Source organism: Chanodichthys erythropterus, chromosome 9 (assembly GCF_024489055.1).
Source record: "Chanodichthys erythropterus isolate Z2021 chromosome 9, ASM2448905v1, whole genome shotgun sequence".
Lineage (NCBI taxonomy): Eukaryota > Metazoa > Chordata > Actinopteri > Cypriniformes > Xenocyprididae > Chanodichthys > Chanodichthys erythropterus.
The window spans coordinates 15,990,341-16,014,979 of record NC_090229.1 but is presented as its reverse complement, the minus strand read 5'-3'; the positions used below and the strand labels follow the sequence as shown (position 1 = coordinate 16,014,979).

The 24,639-nt window shown below is 36.1% G+C and overlaps 1 protein-coding gene across 5 annotated transcripts in view; it reads left to right on the top strand.

Moving 5' to 3' along the window:
• The window catches only part of nphp4 (nephronophthisis 4), a 184,772-nt gene that overhangs the window by 104,519 nt on the left and 55,614 nt on the right, over positions 1 to 24,639 (top strand). For all 5 annotated transcript variants that reach the window (XM_067394736.1, XM_067394737.1, XM_067394735.1 and 2 more), the window contains 4 exons: positions 3,138 to 3,308; positions 5,528 to 5,657; positions 15,231 to 15,286; positions 21,326 to 21,460. In XM_067394736.1, the coding sequence (XP_067250837.1) occupies positions 3,138 to 3,308; positions 5,528 to 5,657; positions 15,231 to 15,286; positions 21,326 to 21,460 (492 nt within the window). The remainder of the gene's footprint in view (positions 1 to 3,137; positions 3,309 to 5,527; positions 5,658 to 15,230; positions 15,287 to 21,325; positions 21,461 to 24,639) is intronic.

The window sequence follows — 24,639 nt, the reverse complement described above, 5'->3', positions numbered from 1 at the left end:
ATGGTAAATCTCTCACTTTCTCTCTCTCTCATCCTGTGAAATGTGAAATACATCTCTGAGAAAGATAAAGCTCTTGTATTAACGCTCTTTGCTGAACTGGAGAGTATTTACCATACAACCTATATATCACTGGCCAGATACATCAGACCTCAGAGGGAGGTGGGAGTGAGAGAAAGGGGGGCTGAATAATTCCTTCTCTCCCTTGCGCTTTTTCTATCATGATTAATTACGGTGAGCTGAGCCTGACCAGCTCATTTATTGATTGACTTTAATGCCTGATCCCAACGGATTGTAGCTAAGCTGAGAGCAGGCTCAGTTCTTCCATTTTTTTTCTCTCTTTCTCATATTTTTTTTTAACTTTTCTCTATCTGCTTAGTTTGTGTACTTGTAAGATGTGTACATGTTGTGAGATAAAAGGATGAAATGTTCTCATCTGTGTGATTATGGCTGCTAATGTTTCATTCTGGAAAGTGTTTCAGGCAACACAGTTTCCAAATAAGAAATCACTGTCAAACTGGTTGTCTGTTTTTTTTTGTTAAAAAATGAATACCAGTGATATTTGAATATAAATATAATATAAATAATATAATAGAAATATAATGAATATTGAGTATATTATATAAATATATTTTAAATTATTTTAATGTTATAATTATTTAATAATTATTATTAGTGTATAAAATATATGGTTACACATAGGTGGCCTAATATATTCCACACATGGCCTACTATGTACTTACATTTAATTTAATCAGTTGATACAATGCACTTATTGTGTACATACATACAGTCAAACCAAAATTATTAAGACACTTTTGATTTATTTTTACTAGTGGGTGCAGGACACTATAGTTCATTTATGTAAATGAGGATAGCAAAATAAAGCAAACTGTGACATATTATACCCAAAAATTCTTCATACTGTGGACTACCAGTAAAATTGATAAAAAAAAAAAAAAAAAAAAATTCTTTAAACACTTTGACGATAATTTTTTTCTGACACAGTTTATCTCTGAGATCTTGTCATATTTTATTACCATTTTTTAAACTATAGTAAATAAGCTGTATTAAAGGGTTAGTTCACCCAAAAATTAAAATTCTGTCATTTATTACTCACCCTCATGCCGTTCCACACCTGTAAGACCTTCGCTATTCTTGACAACACAAATTAAGATATTTTAGTTGAAATCCGATGGCTCCGTGAGGCCTCCATAGGGAGCAATGGACACTTCCTCTCTAAAGATCCATAAAGGTACTAAAAACATATTTAAATCGGTTCATGTGAGTACAGTGGTTCAATATTAATATTATAAAGCGACGAGAATAGTTTTGGAGCACCAAAAAAACAAAATAATGACTTATTTAGTGATGGCCGATTTCAAAACGCTGCTTCATGAAGCATCGGAGCATAAATGAATCAGTGTGCCAAATCATGATTCAGATCGCGTGTCAAACTGCCAACGGCTGAAATCACGTGACTTTGGCGCTCCGAACAGCAGATTCGATACACTGATTCATAACGCTCCGATGCTTCCTGAAGCATTGTTTTGAAATCGGACATCACTAAATAAGTCATTATTTCGTTTTTTTTGGCGCTCCAAAAATATTCTCGTTGCTTTATAATATTAATATTGAACCACTGTACTCACATGAACCGATTTAAATATGTTTTTAGTACCTTTATGGATCTTTAGAGAGGAAGTGTCCATTGCTCCCTATGGAAGCCTCACGGAGCCATTGGATTTCAACTTAAATATCTTAATTTGTGTTCTGAAGATTAACGAATGTCTTATGGGTGTGGAACGGCATGAGGGTAGGTAATACATGACAGAATTTTCATTTTTGGGTGAAATAACCCTTTAATTAGGGTTGGGAATCGTGAGAAATTTTCCAGTTCCGATTCCGGTTCTGCCTAACGATTCCGGTTCCGGTTCCATTAAAATAATTAAACAACTATTAAAAAATAGTAGTAAGGGAAAAATGCACAATACTCGTCTCAAACAGTCCTTTTTGTGTAAAATTAATTTAACAAACTGTTAATCTCAACAAATTCGCTAACACTTTACAATAAGGTTCATTAGTTAACATTAGGTAACTACATTAACATGAACTAATATTGAACTGCATTTCTACAGCATTTATAATCTTTGTTAATGTTAATTTCAATATTTACATTATTAAAATCAAGAGTTGTATTTGTTAACATTAGTTAATGCACTGTGAAGTAACATGAACAAACTCTGAACGGCTGTATTTTTATTAACATTAACAAAGATTAAAAAATACAGTAACAAAGGTATTACTGATGTTTAGTTCATAAATTAACCATATAAAGTGTTACCACAAATAAGATAAGATGCTTCAACAAACATGTAAGATTCAGACAGGTGAAACAGAATATTTGTGTAAGTTGGATTCATAAAGACTTCTTTCTGACAGAATGATTCATTGATAGACACATTTTTAACAGTAAATTTGTTGCCACCTAGTGGCGTAACAATGCAATCGGTACAGAACAGAAGATTCTGGCCTTTGCCACACAGAAATAATGATAGCCTACTGTGCTTTTGAAAAGACTGTTTGTGAAGCTGGTGCGATCACCCATCACACCAGAACCGTTTTCGGAACCGAAACTTAGAAATCTTGCACGGTTCCGGTTCTTTTCAAAAAACACTACCGGTTCCGGATGAGAAAGTCAAGGCTTAAGCTAGTCCTAGACTAAATTACATGTTTGAGCTGTTTTAACTAAAAGCAACTTGTACTGACACATCTTAAAATATGTCAGTGCCCTTGTTTTGTCTCAAGATGCACACCAGTGCTGTTTTTTTTTTCTAGTGTACATTTATAAAAGCTCCTTAAATATCCTTATTGAACTAAGGCCTAATCCTGGTTTAGGCTAAGCCCTGTCTGTGAAACCAGGCCTATATGTTTTAATTCTGTCTTCTCTACTTAATAATAGTGCGAAAAGGCCCCCCCAAAAAAGAATGCTTGAATCTTGGTTTATGTCAAGCAATCATAACTTTAACGTATCTAACTAAGTCAGTCATGTTCAAATGTCGATTTGAAACATCAGAGGGTGCTATTCAAGAACAAACTGAGAGGAAAAAATTTCTCTGTTTCTTTCGCTATTTCGCTAGATGACATCCACAGCTGTGCACAGAGCAGCGTTTATGCAGTGTGTGCGTTGGTGTTCTTGGAGTCTGTTTTCGGATCCTGAGGGCCCCGGAGAGAATGTGTGCCTCAACTTGCAGGGCGGTGCTCTCCCAAACCCTTGGGGTGTCATGGTCTACTCTGCAGGCACACAGCAGGTAATGATTGAACACATACAAACACACACTGGAATAATAGTAATATTACAGAATGTGCCACTCCCATGCAGGCTGTTTTAGAGTCCTTATGCAATGCCTCTAATCAGAAGGTTGCAATTAAATTAATGGTGGCAGACTAATTATGTAATTATACATTAAGAGCATAATGTGCTTAAGAAATCTGACTCTATTGTGGCATTAATGGTACTGATTAAGAAGGAAGACAAAATAAGTGTAGTTGGCTTATATCACTCATGAGGACCACATATGTGGAAACATATGAGCTCATATAAGTCATGGTTCTAGGAGCATGTAGATCAGAGGTTGGTAACTAGGGCTTAAAATGAACACTTGCCAAGCGCCAAATGCAGGAAAAAATCAGTGTTGGCAAGTATATGAAACTGTCAGTCATTACAATGTTCAAAAGTTTGGGGTCAGTCGGTCAGTAGTAATATTGTCATTATCTAGCTTAATTTAATTCTGTTTTTGCTCTACGCTTTTGTAATATTTATTTTAAACAGTAATTTATTCTTGTGATGGAAGGATAAATTTTCAGCAGCCATTACTCCAGTTTTCAGCATCATATGATCCTTCAGAAATCATTCTAATATGTGGATTTGGTGCTCGAGTAACATTTCTTATCATCATAATCACAGTTGTGTTGTTATATGTGGAAAGCTTGATATTTTTTCAGGATTTTTTGATGAATAAAAAGTTACATGAATAGAAAAAATTCTTTTGTAACAGTATAAATGTATTTACTGTCATTTTTGATCAATTTAATGTGTCCTTGCTGAATAAAGGCATTCATTTCTTTACAAAAAACAAACTTCTGACCCCAAAATTTTGAATTTGTTTGTTTCACTGGCATCTACATTGCAAACTAGCTCTTGCAGTAATCCTTTAGCGTCATGCTGATTGTTTTGTTTTATTCAGTCCTGAGCTGAATGGGAAGCTAAACACTGTAAAAGTGTGACGAAACGTGCCAAGCGGAAAGCGCTGCATGATTGAGCTGAGATGTTCAATTTGGTCTGCTTTTCTTGATGCATTCTGCTTTCAGAATAAAGCTATTTATAGAAGAGCAACATTGTGAAAAATAAGAAAAAATCCAATAGATTTAGCTATTATTAGTTATTGTGTTTTACGTTTCAAATAAAGCGTAAAGCCTGAACTGATTATTTATTTCAAAAGATGCTAAAAGAAGACCTCAGTGAATGCAGTTTATGAAAAGATGATAACGCACGTTGAATTAAACATCTGAACATGCACTGTAAGTATGGGTGGCACATCCTTTCGGTTCATTCTGAACCCACACAATCATAATCTTGCCTGGGATTTTAAAACTCTCTAAATATTGAACATTGCATAATAATTATAATACTTTAGCACTTTATATCAAAAAGTTTTGTCACAACTACTTGTCCTTGGCAACTAGATCTTAATGAGCAGCTCATTTCAGCACTTGGTCTAATCAGTCCTGAACAACATTATTACATGATGTTCTTCATTAGCAGAAACTAACCCAGACATCCTGTTTGTACAGAAGTTCCTGAACACTTTCCCTTTTGAGGGCCAGTTTGACAGGAACAGCTCACCAGTGTGTCCATGTTGTCCTCTCTGATACTAGCCGCTAGAACCATCATTACCGTTTTATTAGCCTGTTAGCTGTCTCCTCTGTTGTACAAATGTCATATTAAAGTCGATTAACATGATTAGGGAATCGTGGGCTGCCGTTCCTGTGGCTCTTTCACCATGGCAAATTTCCCAGGCTCTAGTTACTCTAAATGCTTCATCAGTGATGATGAATAAGTTTAGATTGAATGTGTGAGGATTTCACACATACTAACTGCTTGCTTGGGTTTATGTGGAAGTATGAAGACCTTAGCATAGGGGTTATTTAAAGGTCAAGTGTGTGACCATTAAAATACCCCCCACCCCAAACATTGGATGAGCCCGTTTTGCTGTGTTGGGCTGGTCAGGAGCAATGTTTTGAAATGTTATGGGAAAATCTATCTTTAGATGGCTTATGTATAGATATGAAGAAAGTATTTAATGTCAAAAAGCACACTTCGTCTTTAATTAGGGATGAAAAAGATTGAAAAGTTAAAAACTAGACAAAACTAGGTTGAACAGTTGAGAGAAAAAAACAAAGTACTTAACATCCAGTAAACATTTATGAGTACAGTCCTTTGAAAGAAAGTTTTGCAATTTTCACACAGACAAATTCGGGGAAATGTGTCATCAAGTTCAAGTTTTCATCTAGTGTGGAAGGAGCTTCTTGCAGCACGGCATTAAAAGTGAGCCACCGGGAAACGTCGCCACCTAAGAAGTTACTTTCAGCATCCCAAGGTGAGTCAGGGTTTATTCTTGTTTTTCTGCTCAGATGTGAGACCTTTCATTTGCGCCTTGTGCAGATTTACAGGGCTGTGATACCCTAACATGAGAGCTAATCAAAGAGACTACACAGAAATTAAACATTACTCTCAGTGGAAGGTTTGCATTCAGTGCTGCTAGATTTCCAGCAAATTGTCTTGGATTAGTCTTTGAAATACAGTCTTTTTAAAGTTTTTTCTTTTAGTTTTCTTCTTTTTTACTGATTATTCCAATGTGCAGTGTAAATAAGCGTCTAAAGCTTCAGATTGCTCAGCTGTGTTGGTTGAGTTGTTGTCAATATCTGTCCATCTAATGGTGTACAAAAAAGGTTGTTTCCTTGATTTATTAAAAAGATTAAATGATCCTCCAAAAGTTCTTTAATTTAGATTCTTCATCAGGCATACAATGCCATTCAAAAGTTTGGAGTCAACAAGATTTGAATTATTATTCAGTAGAGGTGTAATGGTACACAAAACTCACGGTTTGGGACGTACCTTGGTGTTGAAGTTGCAGTTCGGTACGGGTTCGGTACAGCAGGTGGGGAGAAAACTAAACATAAAATTGCTTTTTTTTAATTATTAAACAGTGGTTTTACTATCAAATAGTGTTTTTGTCTTTAAATATATTAAATTAAATTATAACTAAAAGTTTCTTAAAGGGTTAGTTCACCCAAAAATGAAAGTTATGTCATTAATGACTCACCCTCATGTCGTTCCAAACCTGTAAGACCTCCGTTCATCTTCGGAACACAGTTTAAGATATTTTAGATTTAGTCCGAGAGCTTTCTGTCCCTCCATTGAAAGTGTTTGTACGGTATACTGTCCATGTCCAGAAAGGTAATAAAAACATCAAAGTAGTCCATGTGACATCAGTGGGTTAGTTAGAATTTTTTGAAGCTTCGAAAATACATTTTGGTCCAAAAATAACCAAAACTACGACTTTATTCAGCATTGTATTCTCTATTTCTCTATAGCTGTCAAGTATATATATATGTATATATATGTGTATATATATATATATATATATGGTTTTCCCATAAACAGAATTGTTAATAATTAAAAAATTCTGTAATGAATTGTTGGGGCTTTGATCCTGAATAGTTTGAAAAAGAATTGTCATGCCCAAGTGAATCACTGCTAATATGTTGGGGGAAAATAATTACAAAATTAATTACTACTAATTACTTCTCCGTCACAATCTCTGCTTTCCAATTAAAAAGGAGTTTTTGCATATCATTCATTTCACAGTTTCAGATAGAAATCAGTTCATGGTGGGTGAGATGTTTGGAGGTTGGGGGTTTGACCCACCAGCTCCACTTCCGTAGTGCTGTGTGGGTGAAATGTGCTCTGGTCAATTTGAATGTCTCAGGTTTTGCCAAGTCATACAGTTAAGGGCAGAATGAAAGAAGACAGCAACATATGCTCGCTGTCTTCTTCTTTCACTCTTGCTTCTTTTAACTCCTCTTCACTTGAGCTGTACCTTCTTGGGCAAAGAGGGCTGAAGATTCTGGCCTGAGGGCCAGGCACTTGGCCAAGTCTGTCATTTCTCTGTCTCTTTTTTTTCTGAGGCATAGACTCCCTACATGCAGTCTTCAAATACCTTACCATCTTTCTATCTCTATTTCTTCTCTGAGATTTTTTCATTAACACTGACACAGTGTAGAACAAAACTAGAATTAAATTGAGCTAGATAATGACATTTTGTCTGTAGAGCTGCTTTATAGCTGATTCGAATTGGTTTCATAATTGATGAACTCTTCAACATCATCAATGCAATTGACTCAACATTGAATTGACTTGAGCTGAATAGCGACACTGTTGCCTTCTGTCGAGCAGCTTATAGCTGATCAATTTATCAACTTTGCACTATTATTGAGCTTTTTTTGTGTTCTGAAGATGAACAAAAGCCTTACAAGTTTGGAACGACATGATGGCGATTAATTAATGACAGAATTTTCATTTTGCTGTGAACTAACCCTTTAAATGCTTAAAAACAAATGTGTTAATATTTCATGAAGTCAGCATCTTCCTTATCAACTGCTTTAATTTCTTTACAGCAGAAATATGCATTGTTTTGATGTGTTGACTGTCAAAGAGCAAGATTGCAAGAAAAGATTGCAGAGCGCAGGCAGCGATGATCAGAATGTGTTAATTTCTTTCTTTGATGTTGGTTGTTCTATCTACTACCAATGAACACTGATCAAACGCATAAAGATTGCCTGTGATCCTCCCCTTTAGCCAATGGTGCACAGTCTTTACAAATGCAAGATTTATAATGAATGCGTGGCTGTGAGAACACCCATGCGTATTTATGAGGGCTGTTTTTGTAGTGCACATGTCAGCAGTTCGATTAGCCCATGTGAATCAACGCTGCCGTGGCAGCCTGTCCATCCATATTATGCAGGAAGTCAATCAAGATTTGATTGGTTCTGTCTTGGGAGTTCTCATTTCTGTTTTTAATAACTTAGAAGTAGCTGATGCTGCCGATCAAAGTGTAAATATGTGTGTTAAATTTTTGTAATGCAGTGTTTGATGAGATTTTTGATTTCTGATTGTAGTAAGCTGTCAGAAAGAGAGCAAGATATGAGATAATTGGTCATCACTTGTCTTTCTCTCCTCTGTTTTGTCATATCAGGATTAATGAGAAGAAATATATTACAGAGATTCTCAAAAAAAATCCCAAAATTTGATTAAAAAGGTGAGAGTGAAAGTTACACATGCAGGAATAAGAGGGTGTGAAGAAAGGAGAGGAAGTGTAAATGAGCGAGAGGGTGTTAGAAAGTGAGTGAGATGGAGAGAGAGAAAATGTGTTGGATGGGGTGATTAGTTCACACATGCAGCGGAAACAGATTGAGCATCAGACGGAGGCATGACTGAGAGACTTGTTGTCACTCAACAGTGTGGTCACCTTCACTCAGCAAGGAAACGCCACCACACACGCAGACACATCTCTGGTTGTCCTCTTTGACAGTTCCAGGACAGAGACTGTACAAGAAGTGCAATCATGTATATAGATGATGTTAATTTAGTGTTGTTCAAAGAACGCATGCCATTCATTTCAGAATATTTAAGTAAATTCTGTAGCTTGTCAAGTCACCTTTTTTTATATAGCACTTTATACAATAAATATTGATTCAAAGCAGCTTTACAGTGAAAATAATGATCAAAAAATCTAGTATTGATATACTAGTTTAAGTATCCATACTAGTGTTTGTGCGATACGGATTTTATTTGAATAGATACACTACTCTTCAAAAGTTTTGGAAATAATACTTTTAATCAGTAACAGTAAAGACATGTGTAAAGTTACAAAAAGGTTTTTATTTCAAATAAATATTGTTCTTTTGAACTTTCTATTCATCAAAAAATCCTGAAAAAATGTATCACAGTTTCCACGAAAATATTAAGCAACACACTTGTTTTCAACTGTGATAATTTGTTTCTTGATCTCAATCTGAGGGATTTTGTCATCACAGGATTAAAAATCATATATTAAAATAAACTGCCCGGCCAAAAAAAAAAAAAAAAAAAAAAAGTTGCTGTTTAGATTTTAATAGGTAAATACTTAAGAGTCTATTGATGGATCATTATTACAGTGATTATTATTTTTCTAGTTTTTCTGTTATATGCTTGGCAATGGTTCTTTCAACTCTAATTGATGGAGTTTGTAGCTTTTCATTTCTTAAACAACCATGTAAGATGTATCATGGCCAAATTCCAGGATGACAATATCAAAATTCATCAGGCTCAAATTGTGAAAGAATTGTTGTGAGGAAGCATGAAGAATCATTTTCACACATGAATTGGCACTGACCTTAACTTCAATGTAAGTTTTTGCTGGAGGAGACTTTACAGAGTGCTCACCTGCATTGTCAATACAAGATCTTGACCAAAAATGTATGCACCTCTCGATGAAAATAAATATTGTGATGTTATTTCCATCAAGAGGTGCATCATTTTTTGGTCAAGATCTTGTATTGACAATGCAAGAGGTGAGCACTCTGTAAAGTCTCCTCCAGCACATCCCAAATACTTTCAGTGAATTTAAGGTCTGGACTCAGAGGTGCCAATTAAAATGATAAAAATGATTCCTCATGCTCTCTGATCCATTCTTTCACAATTTTAACTAGGGCTGGGCGATGTATCGAATGCTTTTGTCACGCGCATTTCTTCAGTAAAGCCGGTTCCCTGATTGCCGCTAAATCGCCATCACCTGCTTTCAAATGAAGCGGCATTTAATAGACAGAGCCGTAGTTCACTGATAAGACACGCAATATCGCGTTCAATATCGACGGCGATACATATCGATATTGAACGCGATATTGCGTGTCTTATCAGTGAACTATGGCTCTGTCTATTAAATGCCGCTTCATTTGAAAGCAGGTGATGGCGATTTAGCGGTAATCAGGGAACCGGCTTTACTGAAGAAATGCGCGTGACAAAAGCATTCGATACATCGCCCAGCCCTAATTTTAACCCTGGTGAATCTTGACATTGTCATCCTCGAATATATGGCCATGATGTGTCTTCCTACATGGCTGTTTAAGAAATGAAAAGCTACACACTCCATCTTTAAGGATTAAAAGAACCGTTGCCAAACATATACCATACTAGAAACATAATAATCACTGTAATAATGATACATTCATAGATTCTTAAGTATTTGCCTATGAAAATCCAAACAGTGACTTTTTTGGTTGTGCAGTGTATATTAGAAAGTATTAATTAAAGGTACACTGTGTAAATTTTGGCCCTCAAAGCGGTTAAAAAACAAAACCACATGCATTTTTGTGGAAGAAAATTGTTTTGGTTGTGCTTCGGCTCTGTGTGACTGTGCGGATGAATATGACCCTTCACAATAGATAATGCTTTACAATGAACTTTGTTAGAGAGCTACATATGGCAATTTATCTGTTCAATAAAATATCATATTCACCTGTTGAGTAACAAAAAACGGCATTTTAACATTTCAAATCCCTCAGTTCTCGGCATCTCTGAAAAGCCAAGCTAATGTTGATTCTCGTTTTAGTGAATCAGGCTAAGACAAAAACATGTTTTGGAAGAAGGATTGATGATGTATTGACTTGTTTATATTTACTTCAAAAATGACACATTAAAAGTATCATTAAGTGGCCACACACCATGTGCACTAGACTATACTATGTGCACTCTATAGGTGGTAGAGCAGGTTAATTAGAGTCTCTCATCACATCCCTCTGATTATCAGAGAGATTAATCATTAATGTTCCCTTCACAAACTCTGAAGAAAACTAGGCAGGTTTTATATCTGTTGTTCCAGACAGGAAGGTGATCCAGCTGACAAAGCACACCAGGGTGGCTGAGAGGATGTTCTTCTTAAATAAAAATCCATCCAGAACATTTACTCAGTCAGGGTTTTTTGGGAAGTCACAATTGACTGGAGCACAAGCCCCCTCGGGCCAGTTAACATAGGGGTTTCACGCTAAATGGATGGACACATCAAGGGTCTTACATTCAATAAAAAGAACATAGAGAGCTACTCCTTGGAAACCATATAATATGTATATTTTGAAATGCTTATAGGCTTTTTTTGATAGGTTATGGCTTAACTCTACATTTTAAAGGAGGACTGATTTATGTGCACTTATTTGTTCGCCTATGTTCTTTAAGCACAGATGGTTTAGCACATTCTGTCAGTGTTGCATCACTTTTGTTTGTGTCAAATCCCAAGAGTCCAATTTCAAACTCTTGCAGGATTTCACAGTTGTCAGGTGCTTATCTTATAAAAATCAGTTACCAAAAACAAGAGTGAGTCATAAAAAGTGTCTGGTTTAACATAAGGCAGCTTATGATCTTCTCATCCAAGCATCTGGTAATTGTGTTTGAAGAGGTTTAGATCAGATATAGGAGCACAAATGTGCAGCAGGCATTGCAAATGAGAATCTGTCATCGAGTTTCCTCATTCTCTGACCCTGTTTACACCCACTCCTAAAATCCGTCTGGGGTGATTCGATCACAGGTGGTCAGAAGAGAAGATCCTCAGTTACATCTGGTAACGTATGTCTCTTGTGACCAGCATGGATGCATTAAATTGGTAAAAAGTTTCAGTAAAGACTTTACATTTTTACATTTCTGTTTTTTTTTAATTCATCCTAGAACTAAATTACATTTTAAAAATATTAAAAATAGAACAGATATTTTAAATTGTAAGAATATTTCATAATGTTACTGTTTTAATGTATTTGGCAAAATAAATGCAGCCTTGGTGAGCATAAGACACATTCTTTGTTTAAAATTCGTACAAACCCAAAATTTTTAACGGTGGTGTCACTTACTAAAATTGTGTTCCTCCATGTTAATAAAGCACAAAATCAAAAGTAAAAACCCTAAAACACCTTATTTATTTTAAACATGCTTAATTTTTAATCTGAAATTTTACTGCATATGTTTTTTATTTTACTTGAGTTCCTGTAGTTGCTGTCGCACATTATTTGAAGTCCTTTCAAAGCCTTAAGTTTAAAGTTTAAAGCTTAAAGTATAAAGCAGATGAGTATGTTGCCCATTGAAAGGTATACATGATATACAGTGGGTACGGAAAGTATTCAGACCTCCTTAAATTCTTTACTCTTTATTACACTGCGTTCCAAATTATTATGCAAGAGACAAATCAGTAAGATTTCTGTGCAAAATGTTTCTCTTTGTGAGGTTTGGTTAGTAGTGTCTAAAATGCATCTTTACACACAACTGCCAGCCTGTATGGTGAGGTTCTCAAGACTCCAGAGACACCAGAAGCTTCAAATACCTGTTTGCTGCTCAACGCTGGCTTTTTTTATAGCTGCCCTTTTAATACAATATTTTTTTTTGATAAGAACTTTCATTAATAAGCTTTTATCTGACCGAGTTCTGCTGTGCTCTAAATCACTCACAAATCTTAAGATAATTCGATAATCTCCATTCAGTTTCACACAATATTAGTTGTTTTCATGTCTTTTGCACAACATTGCACCATTTCATGCTTTTCATCTTCAGAAAGATCTTTCTTCCTCCCCATATTGCATGAGAACTGTGACTTGCTTAATAATGTGGAACAACCTCTAAGTAGGGTTTCCATAGATCTGGCAAATTATTTTGTCTGAGATTGATACCAGTTATCTAAAAAGACATGGATAAATAAACAAACAAACATTTTCTTAGAAAAACTAAAATCTGAATGTTTATTGTACTGAAATCTTACTGATATGTCAATTGCATAATAATTTGGAACGCAGTGTATATTGCAGCCATTTGCTAAAATCATTTACGTTTATTTTTTTTCCTCATTAATGTACACACAGCACCCCATATTGACAGAAAAACACAGAACTGTTGACATTTTTGCAGATTTATTAAAAGAAGCACCCTTTTGATCTAATACAGCCATGAGCCTTTTTGGGAAAGATACAACAAGTTTTTCACACCTGGATTTGGGGATCCTCTGCCATTCCTCCTTGCAGACCCTCTCCAGTTCTGTCAGGTTGGATGGTAAACGTTGGTGAACAGCCATTTTTAGGTCTCTCCAGAGATGCTCAATTGGGTTTAAGTCAGGGCTCTGGCTGGGCCATTTAAGAACAGTCACAGAGTTGTTGTGAAGCCACTCCTTCATTATTTTAGCTGTGTGCTTAGGGTCATTGTCTTGTTGGAAGGTAAACCTTCGGCCCAGTCTGAGGTCCTGAGCACTCTGGAGAAGGTTTTTATCCAGGATATCCCTGTACTTGGCCACATTAATCTTTCCCTCAATTGCAACCAGTCGTCCTGTCCCTGCAGCTGAAAAACACCCCCACAGCATGATGCTCCCACCACCATGCTTCACTGTTGGGACTGTATTGGACAGGTGATGAGCAGTGCCTGGTTTTCTCCACACATACCGCTTAGAATTAAGGCCAAAAAGTTCTATCTTGGTCTCATCAGACCAGAGAATCTTATTTCTCACCATCTTGGAGTCCTCCAGGTGTTTTTTTAGCAAACTCCATGCAGGCTTTCATGTGTCTTGCACTGAGGAGAAGCTTCTGTCGGGCCACTCTGTCATAAAGCCCCGACTGGTGGAGGGCTGCAGTGAAGGTTGACTTTCTACAATTTGGCCAGATCTGTGCCTTGCCACAATTCTGTCTCTGAGCTCTTCAGGCAGTTCTTTTGACCTCATGATTCTCATTTGCTCTGACATGCACTGTGACCTGTAAGGTCTTATATAGACAGGTGTGTGGCTTTCCTAATCAAGTCTGAATCAGTATAATCAAACACAGCTGGACTCAAATGAAAGTGTAGAACCATCTCAAGGATGATCAGAAGGAAAGGACAGCGCCTGAGTTAAATATATGAGTGCCACAGCAAAGGGTCTGAATACTTAGGACCATGTGATATTTCAGTTTTTCTTTTTTAATAAATCTGCAAAAATGTCAACAATTCTGTGTTTTTCTGTCAATATGGGGTGCTGTGTATACATTAATGAGAAAAAAAAAATGAACTTGAATGATTTTTGCAAATGGCTGCAATATAAAAAAGAGTGAAAAATATAAGGGGGCCTGAATACTTTCCGTACCCACTGTACATGTACTATGTGGTCATCTGCCTTTTTAAATTACATGAATCATCAGATAAAAAATTATTTGGATGCTTTTTAGAGAGTGATGTTAATTCTGGGTAAAACAGGGTCTCTGTGAGGTCTTTTGTAGTGCCGTATAGAGCTGACCTCATTATCTGAATGAGGGAATGATGTTCTGTTCACTGTGACTCTGACCTCATCTCTCGCCTAGCCTAGGACCTTCTACCGCTGCCAGGCTTACGTGACAAATGTGATTCATTCAGTGGGTCATTCAGGCTGTCTTTACACCATGAATGCAAATGAGCAGTCATTGGCCACATAGCCTAAGGCCCTGTCACAAATGCCACCCATGAGCCCTAGCAGTTCACATTTTCATGACATAATGCTGTGTAGACTGGAATAGTAATCTGCTATGCTACGCAAGTTCATGCGGGCCCAAGTAGGATTAAGGAATGTTATGAAAAAGAGAGAAAATGTGTAATGGTTGCATGGTTTTGAGTTTACATTTTTAAAGTAGGCTTGAAACAGAAGTTAGAATAGATTTATCTTCCCTTTTGTGATGTATGTCTGAGTGAAACGGCTTCTCGAACAAGAAAAAAATGTAAGGTGGGATATGATTTTTGTCCATCGGGAATTGTGATCTCGTGAGTGACAGGTTGACGTGCCAGTAAGATGTTGTTGCAAGGAGGGGAAGTTACTTTGATTTAAAGAATATGAGGGCAAATTCATTTTTTAAAAATAATGATGTGCACAGATAAATCATTGATAATAAATAGTGCTGTTTAAAAAAAAAAAAAAGTACATTTTGATTTCATGTTGACTTTAACCTTGAATCGTTTAGCTATTGACTCGTTTAGCTACTCAATGTGACATTATTTAATAATTTGAAACCTGTTGTGAAGGAGATATTTCAGTTTATGCAAATATAAATAATTGAGGAGAAAGTGAGTGTTTGAAGTGCTCTAATTTTTATTTAATTTACTTGACTTTCAGATGAACACATCTTGGAGCCGACTGCTTCGTCGCTGCAGTCTTCGCGCGGCCCAGCGGTAAGTCACTCGAAATCATCACACGTTAAAATTCTCCTGTTTTCTCTCAGGGTGCTGTTTGCTTCTGTGTCACCAGAATGGCAGCAGTTTTAGAACAAACTCTGCTGAGCCCCAACTGTGATTTTGAAACTGGATAGAATAAGAGTGGCCTTATTGCCATGTTCTGCTGACCCAAGCACATGGGCACTGGTTTCTGGGAATTACGGCAGCATTGCACCATGAAAGCTTGAAGGCTTAGGGAGGGTTTGGAAACTGAAGACAGGTATTGAAGGCCAGGATGGAGAGTGTAACACTATTCTTCAGATAGCACACTATTTTCACTGTTTTTCACTTCCCACAGACACTCAAGAGGTTCACGACCCCTGTTCAACTGCTGATCTACAAGGTTTACAGTACAAATGTACCAATGGGGGCTAGATTTGATTTGATTCAGTACGATGCAAGTAGATTCAGTTTGAGACGATTTGAATTTGAATTTGATTTGATCTGATTCTCTTTTGATTTGATTCATCTTGTTTTTTTATTTGATTTGATATGATTTTGCTTCGATTTGAATTTATTTGATTCTACTGTATTTTTCTTTGATTAGATTCTATTTGATTTGATTCCATTCTAATTTGATTCGATTCAGTTTGATGTAATTTGGATTTGACTTGATAAGATATGATTTTGAATTAGATTTGATTCAAACTGATTCAGTTTTGATTCGATTCAGTTCATTTGCACTTTGAGTTGAATCAATGTGATTCGATTTTGATTTTATCTAATCTGATTTTGTTTTTGTTGATGCACTGGTTTTGCAGTGTTTTTGATTCACTAAAAAGATCCAGCTCATAAGAATCTTTTATTTATTTATTTTGTTGGATGCACCTTGCAAGGTCAATCCAATTTAAAGATGTTTCTTGCCATAATTTTGCAGAACAGTCTATTTTTGTATTGCTGCCAGTACAGACTGCAAACTTGCATTAGTTTGGCCAAAGTGCTTCACAAGTAAACATTTAAAAATAGTAAAATGACAAGACTACATACACAAACTAACAAATGCTTTAAAATTGAAGAGTTGCTGCATATGCAAAGTGCAGTCAAAATCGGAACAAATACAGTATATTTACTGCTCAAGATTCCCTCGATTCAAATGCCTCAATTTTTTTTAAAGATCTCCACTGATGGGCCGAGTTACAACAGAGTGAAAAAGACTGAAAAATTTGTTTACTGATAGATGAAATACTGTGAAAATGCAGTCAGTTTTTTTTATTTGCACTTTAATACCTGTATAAACTCCCTTCATTTTCAAATGGTATATTGAAAGTGTCTCTGTCTGTAAAAACAATTTTGTTGGCTCGCAAACAGAAATATGTCGGATCCAAATTACTTGGCTTTCTCTGCCTTCAGTAAAGCCTGATTTAACACTTCAGCAAAACAAAAGAAAACAAAGCAGATGCTGTCAGACCTTAAAGACCCTTTAAAATATCCAGTGACACTTCCTAGGCTCCACAGCACAGAAGGATGGATCTGGTCCGCATCGATTTTGGTACGGCACTAATTTAGAGGGACACCAATTTGGAAAGGTTGATTCAAGTGCTTTTTTCAGCGACCCTGCTGCCATTGTTTGTTCTATAAAGCCTGAGTCCCTCGCATGGTCTGAAAAGGCTGTCAGGGCTGTGGCACATCTCTCTGATTGATGGACTGCTCTGTCTCGTTCTCAAATTTTCTCTCTCACACATGGATTCAGAGTGGCAAGCACAGACTGGTTTAGTCATTCCGCATTCAAAAAGGAAAGATAATGAATCAGGTCTTGTAGAATGCTTTGTTGTCTGATATCAACCACAAAGTGGCTTTTGTTTCACACACATTTAATGTGAACTGTTTGATTTTAAATGAATACACATCTGCTCCATGACCTAGTCTGCTTCCTTACTCACTAGGCATTATAAGGCATTATACATGCGCTCCCAAATTCAAGCATCCCATGTATCCTTCATGGAGAAGGGAATAGCAGAATGCAAACAAGCTCAGTGAAAATGTAAATCCAAGTTGGTGAACAATGCTATTTTGATTATAAACACTCTTATGATTCAGTCATTAAACGGTTAGTTCCTGTCCTTGATTCTGATTGATAAATAAATGTGTTTTATTCAAGATAAAACAGGGCTATGACCGCTTCACCCAACGGTTGTGTATCACTACACAACACCCTTAGCAACCACTCTTAGCAAAGTAATCTGTTTGTTCTCAATTGATACTGTTAATTGAAGCTTACTGTATTATGTAGAAGAGTATTGTGAGAAAAAGATAGAGTGAACAAGTTTATTACCTTGATTCAGATTTAGCATTTTCCTTCAGGTCAGTCCTATATTCATATTAAAAAAATGTCCAATGTATTATATGTCCTTTTAACAGTTAAGGGGTTTTCCCGTGACTGACAGAGCTAGTCAAAGCATTTGTCATTTGCGTCTTGTTCTGTGTGCACAACAATTCAGTCTTTTTAGAGTGAAAGTCTTCACTACTGACTGACACACATTATATTATATTATATTATATTATATTATATTATATTATATTATATTATATTATATTATATTATATTATATTATATTATATTATATTATATTATATTATATTATAATCTTTAAGGGGTCGTTCACACAGAACACATTTTTTTTTTCATTCCAGTGCGCTTCTTTTCCGTAGTTTTTTTTTATGTAAACACACACTAGACGGATGTCTATGATTGATGCTCTCACGTCTTGCATCTTTTGCAGCGTCTTGCGCATAAAACGACATTCTAAAAACACGGCGCTCAAGTTAAAATCAGTTCAGCTTTTAAAAAATATGTCTCCAGACCTTGTGCTTTTCCCCATTCCACTGCCCAAGTCTTGTGTTTTTTAAAGCAAAAACGCATTGTGTGAACGAGCCCTAACATTGTGATTTATCTTGGGACTGGCATATTTGGTTGATAACTTAGATCTCTCTCTATATATAGAATATATTTTGAAATCCCCATGGAGAAAATGAATAGGAAAAATACTGGAACCAAGGCTGGTAAAAGTAGGCAATAACTGTTCTGCTCTATTAATGCTCATGGTTTCAAAATAAAACCTTCAACAAGTAAATTTGGATGTGATGTTCAGGTGTACAGTACCTTGTTGCATTTCTGACTTATTGTGCTCTAATGCACAAGTCGTATAATGAATAATGGCATCAAGCAATTCTCACATCCCATATACTTTATTTCAGAGTTAGTGAGTTAAAATACTGGCTTTAGATGCATGCACTCACCCTCTATATATAGTTAATGCTTTTTAAAAAGAGACTTATTATGCCTATCTCTATCTCTTTCTCTCTTTCAGACACCACTATGCCTCCATTATTGATTTTATGTTTTTTAGTATGCATGAAAGTGAGTGTATGTCAAACAAGAGCTGGCTTTGTGAATATTGACGTGCATGATTTTTATTCTGGCCTTGTGCCTTTTCTGTTGGCATTGTGTCTGTCACTAGTTCTTCTATCATGTGGATCTGTCTGTCTTTCCTCTCCCCCTTTTTTCTTCTCTTAGTGATGGGGGTAATAATTCATTGAGTCATTGTAGTGAGAGTCATTTGTTTTTGTGTCTGCTGTCAGTTGAGGATCACAAATACTGTTGATCTTCATCAGGGCAGCACAATACTGACCACAATGAAATATAAACCAGGGGTTTACCTTTTTTATATTGAATGCATATGGGTAAATATATAATATGTTTAAAAATGTAATATTATAAAATGTAAAAATTTACTTAGCCCTCAATTGTCCAAATTTCATGGGGCAACTGCAAGTTTGAGTAAAATGTTATGTTTTAATTTTACACATTTTAATTTGACATTTTTGTTTGCCATTGGGATCAGTTCATCAGTTCAGATCATGAACATTTACATTTCTTTATATAGAGCAGATTCTTTTATTCAAAATTGATGTACAATACAAGGTAAGTGACGTAAAGAGACTGTAACATGGAAAGTGCTGCATTTCAAAGTTTCATCGGTTCATAGACCCTAGTCGTCGTGGTCTGAATTCATGTTATGTGGTCAGCTGATCACTCAGTGCAAGGCACAGTGAGTTTCAGCTGATCGGGGCTCACTGTAATCATGTGTTTAGGCATTATTGGGGTCAGTGAGTCATGAATTTATGCTGTATTGGGGTCAGTGGAGAAATGCTTTTAGGCTGTGCTGGCTGTATGTGTTTTAGGCTGTATTGGAGGCAGTTGAGTCATGAGTTTAACACCACTGACCCCCGTCACAGTCACCCAGTCCTGTGCTATACAGATCACATCACACAGCCTATGAATCCATCAGTCGTTCTTAAGGGCAGAGAAGTGCTTTACATCAGCAACTGATGCAAACTAAAGTCTGTACAGATCTCTGAGCATTAGCACTGGAGGAAGACTTTTAATCAGTAATATCTGACTAAATCTGATTAAAGGCAGCACAGTTACATCACATCACCACAGCCTTAATGTCTTCATTTAGAAAAGTATCAGAGAAATTTTTATAATTCCGATATGATATTTAATTGCTAGCTGTAAAACAGGGATGCAAACTTATAATGTGCGTTTGAAAATGCAACATCTGGCATCTATTTTCCAAATTTATAATTTTATAATCATTTATAAATCTGTTGACAGCAAAAAGTTCTTATCCAGCAAAATAAAAGCTCTATGATTTAATGTTTAAAAGCAAAGAAATTAAGACATGATCAATTTTAGTTTTGTAATTTTATCGTCGGTGTGAAAAAAAAGTACATTCATTATTATTATTATTAAACACTTTTTTTTAGTAGTATTATAATTATAGTAATATATTTCTTTATTGGTTATTTTTGCTGGGGGGACATGACCTTTGACCTCCTATAGGGTCATATTTTTGTCACCTTTTTCACCCCCTGATGAGATTGTATCCTTGGTAAACCATATAATCAGTGTTAAACGCATCCACAAAATTACTGATGAAAATGTTTGTTAACCTTAAAGTTTTCTTTTTGATTTTGTGAATGGTAATGGATGTGAGAATGCACATTGTGATGATTATTATTATTTGTATTAATTAAAACATAAAACAACAACATTGCAAGCTATTAACAATGCTTTGTTTTGTTTTTTCACTAGAACAGTTTGCACATGATTTTGTGTCAGAGCTGTGTCATTCTTCTACAAAAATTAATTCTGTTGTAGTAAAACTGAAAAAAAGAAAAAATACCTTCGTTAATCTTCGGAACACAAATTTAGATATTTTTGTTGAAATCAGATGGCTCCGTGAGGCCTGCATCGGGAGCAATGACATTTCCTCTCTCAAGATCCATTAATTTACTAAAAACATATTTAAATCAGTTCATGTGAGTACAGTGGTTTTTTGGCACACCAAAAATATTCTTGTCGCTTTAAAATATTATTTTAAAGCAACAAGAATATTTTTGGTTCGCCAAAAAAAACCAAAATAACAAATGATTTAGTGATGGCGGATTTCAAAACACCTTCAGGAAGCTTCGGAGCGTTATGAATCAGCATGTCGAATCATGATTCAGATCACTTGTCAAACCACCAAACTACTGAAAACTGCTTTGAACTGCTGATTTAACACAATGATTCATTATGCTCTGAAATTTTTGGGTGAACTAACCGTTTAAAGATTCAAAAATTAATGACTGTGACAGAAAACATTTACACAAGTTTATAATGTTACTTTTGTTATTTTGACTACAATGGAGACTCAAATTAGGAGCATGAGGCAAACAGGAACGGTGTAACATTCACAGTAAAGAAAGAGAAATTAGAGCTTGTATGAAAATATGTGCGTAGCGGCATCCAAAGCTGGATCTGTCACATTTATACCTAAACAGGTTTCTAATTTCATCCCGCTTTTGTGTTGGCTGGATGTTGGCATTATGTAGATGCCAGCTGCGGGGGATTGCCACACCGTCGGATGCTTTTGCTTGTTGTTTCGTGCGATAAATGTGTATTAATTTTTTTCATTCTTTTTTCCTCTTTTCTCTGGTTCTGTTCTTCAGCTGTCTCTCTCTCAGCTGGTTGCGACTTCACGCTACCCGACCATGAGCCACACGGTGGGGTCTCCATGGCAACAACAGCTCCCCTCTCTGCTCTCTCCCTCCCCAATGGCATCGGCCCACCAGCTGTCACATGTCGTAAGTTTTCCACCCACATATGCACACACACACTCAAACGAATACAGAAATGTATATAAGCTCTTTTAAAACAAAGCACAGAGATACATTCATGCAAAAGAATAAAACACCTACACTCAAAACATTTGTGGCATAGGCGCTTTAAAGAAAAACACACATGCATTACCTTAGTAAACAGACACCATACACCATAAAAACCACATTAAACCTGTTGATACCAGCAGGAATTTCATACTAAAATGTTTTTTTTTTAACATGCTTGAGCTGCAAGTGTTCGCTACCATTTTGCAGGTTAAAAACTTTGCTGAATCAAACTGCACAATAAAACTTTACCATCTAAGAGCATCATTAACTTGTCCCACCAGTTTGACAAAATGAGCTGCTTCATGAACATGTTTCATGTTTGCATAAGAATCTGCTGTAAGTGCCACTTTCATATTTTCTTCACCACAAAAACAGGAGAGATACACCAGAACCTTAAAATATGGTCTGGTATATATCCAAATTTTGATTTTTGATGGCTGTAACACACTCCAAAAAAGTTGGGACAGAGGCATGTTTTCCACTGTCACATAGCTTTTCTTTTTAATTACACTTTTTAATCATTTGGGAACTAATTGTTGCAGTTCTGCAAGTGGAATTTTTGCAAGTGGAACATCTGCTCAACTGTCTGTGGTTGTCGTTGTCTGATTCTCCTTTTCATGATGTGCCATACATGCCATACAAAGTTTTGCATGTCGCTGCGACCTGTGAATTTGCGTCACGTGAAGAGGTGCGACCAGTAGAAGATCGCTTCATCATTGCATGACCTCTTGGCTGAATAAAAAGATATTTTTGCAGTTAAGTCCAGTAGGTTGTATATTTTTACATTTTGAATGTATTACTATATGTTATATGTCGAATTCATGTTTATAAAAAAGACGCTGTAGACCGTGACGTCATATCTTGACCATTGAAATGTCACACGTTCAGTGACCGCGGTTCTTGTCTTGCTTCCCAGGAAAGATGTCATCTTGATGGCAGTATATGCCTCTGTACAATCCCAATATACACCTCCACTTCAATTTACCTTCACACATATGTAAGTCACTAGGGGTGGGACGGTTCAGATTTCTCACGGTTCAGGTTGTATCACAGTTTTAGTGTCACGGTTTCGGTACAGTTCGGTATGTTCAGTAAAAAACAGGACAATTGTCAAATTAAGATAAAGAAAATAAAAACAAATAATCTAACTACAAGACACAGCACAAATAAATACATGAGAGCTAAGATACAAAAAAACAAAAAAAAAACAATGCTTTACAGGTTTTTCAGGTATCTAACAGCTTTCAGGTACAGAAATTGAATAAAGTAATCTAATATAAAACACTTTATATAAACTTCTTTGAATAATTAAATGAAGTTGAACATTATTGAAGTTACAATTTCATTGAAGTTACAATATTGAAATTATATATTCAGTTAAGAGTGATTTCATCGTGCTTTGTCGTTCGATTAACATTAAAACATAGAGCAGGAATATTAGATTTCTGTCCCTTTAAGACATAATTCAAAGATCCAGTACACTGATACTGATAGACATGCGTTGTCCAACTCATTTTTATCTTAAGACATAACCTACTATATTTGTTGGGATACTCACTAACATGGGCATGTTGACATCATTTTTGTGTGAATTTGTCCGTTTAGGTGCAAGACTTTGCCCAGGAGTATTCGCGCGCTGTGACACGGCTCTCCATGTATGCGCTTTGGATGAGTACACACTACAGACACACACACACACAAATCTCCTCACAGTACGCGCAAGTTCCCTTACGCGTCTTACAGATGAATGTTTAAATTGGCTGCGCTTGCGCGATATCAACACCCGGGTGATGGTGGCGTAAATGACTAGCCATAGAGCTTTTGGCACCTCATTGAACATATGTTTACAAAGAGTGACTGTTTTGTCCATGTTCTTTTGATCATCGCTATTATAACGTATTGGGAAACCAGAATGCATTTCCATCGACTGTTTTGCACGTTGTTTTCAACATACCATATTATAGATGCGTCGTCAGATTTGGGATGAACCACGGTGCAAGCGTGTGCCAAACTGTGGGTGGAGAACCGAACAGTTTTATTTTTTTATTTTTTTTACAGTAAACCGTCCCACCCCTACAAGTCAACCATGCTGTTTGCACTGATGCACCCCCATACCATGACAGATGTTTGCTTTTGTACCTGTCGCTGATGAAAGTCTGGATGGTCCCTTTCATCTTTGGGTCTGAAAAGACATGCTGAAACATGGACTCATCTGACCACAGCACATATTTCCACTGTCTTTTAGACCATCTGAGATTAACTCAGGGCCAGAGAACTTCTGTATTGAATAGATGTATAGCTTTCTCCTTGCATAACAGAGATTCATGTTGCATTTCGGCAGACTGTGTTAAGTGACAATGGTTTTCCAAAGTCCTATGAGCACATGTGGCTATATTTAACACAGTAGCATGATGGTTTCTTATGCAATGCCATCTGAGGGCTTGAAGGTCATGCACATTCAATGGAAGTCTCCTGCCTTGCCCTACACAGACTGAGATTTCTCGATTCCCTGAATCTTTTCACAGTTCGATGTATGGTAGATGGTAAAAGATGGAAATACTTTGCAGTTTTGCATTGAGAAATGTGATTTTTGAATTGTTTGACATGAAATTTGGCACAAAGTGGTGAGCCATAACCTATCTTTGCTTGCAGACACTGAGCCTTTGGTGGATGCCCATTTTATACCCAAACACGATACTCTCACCTATTACCATTTCACCTGCTAATTGTGATCTGTTTCAAAACAGTTCAATTTGGGTATTCTGTAATCTTTTAACTTTTATTTTGCCCTGTCCCAACTTTTTTGGTGTGTGTTGCAGCCATCTCTATCAAAATTTGTTTTTATTTACAAAATGCAATTAATTTGGCCAGTGAAAACATTAACATTTTTTATTTGTAGTTTTGTCAGTTAAATAAATGTTAAGAGAATTTACAAATTACAGATTCTTGATTTTATTGCATTTTAAAAAATGTCCTAACTTTTCTGGAATTTGAGTTGTATATCCATTAGTGATCACTTGAGCTCTGAAATACATTCATATAATCAATCAAGTCTTTAGTGTCACATGATCATTCAGAAATCATTCTAATATGCT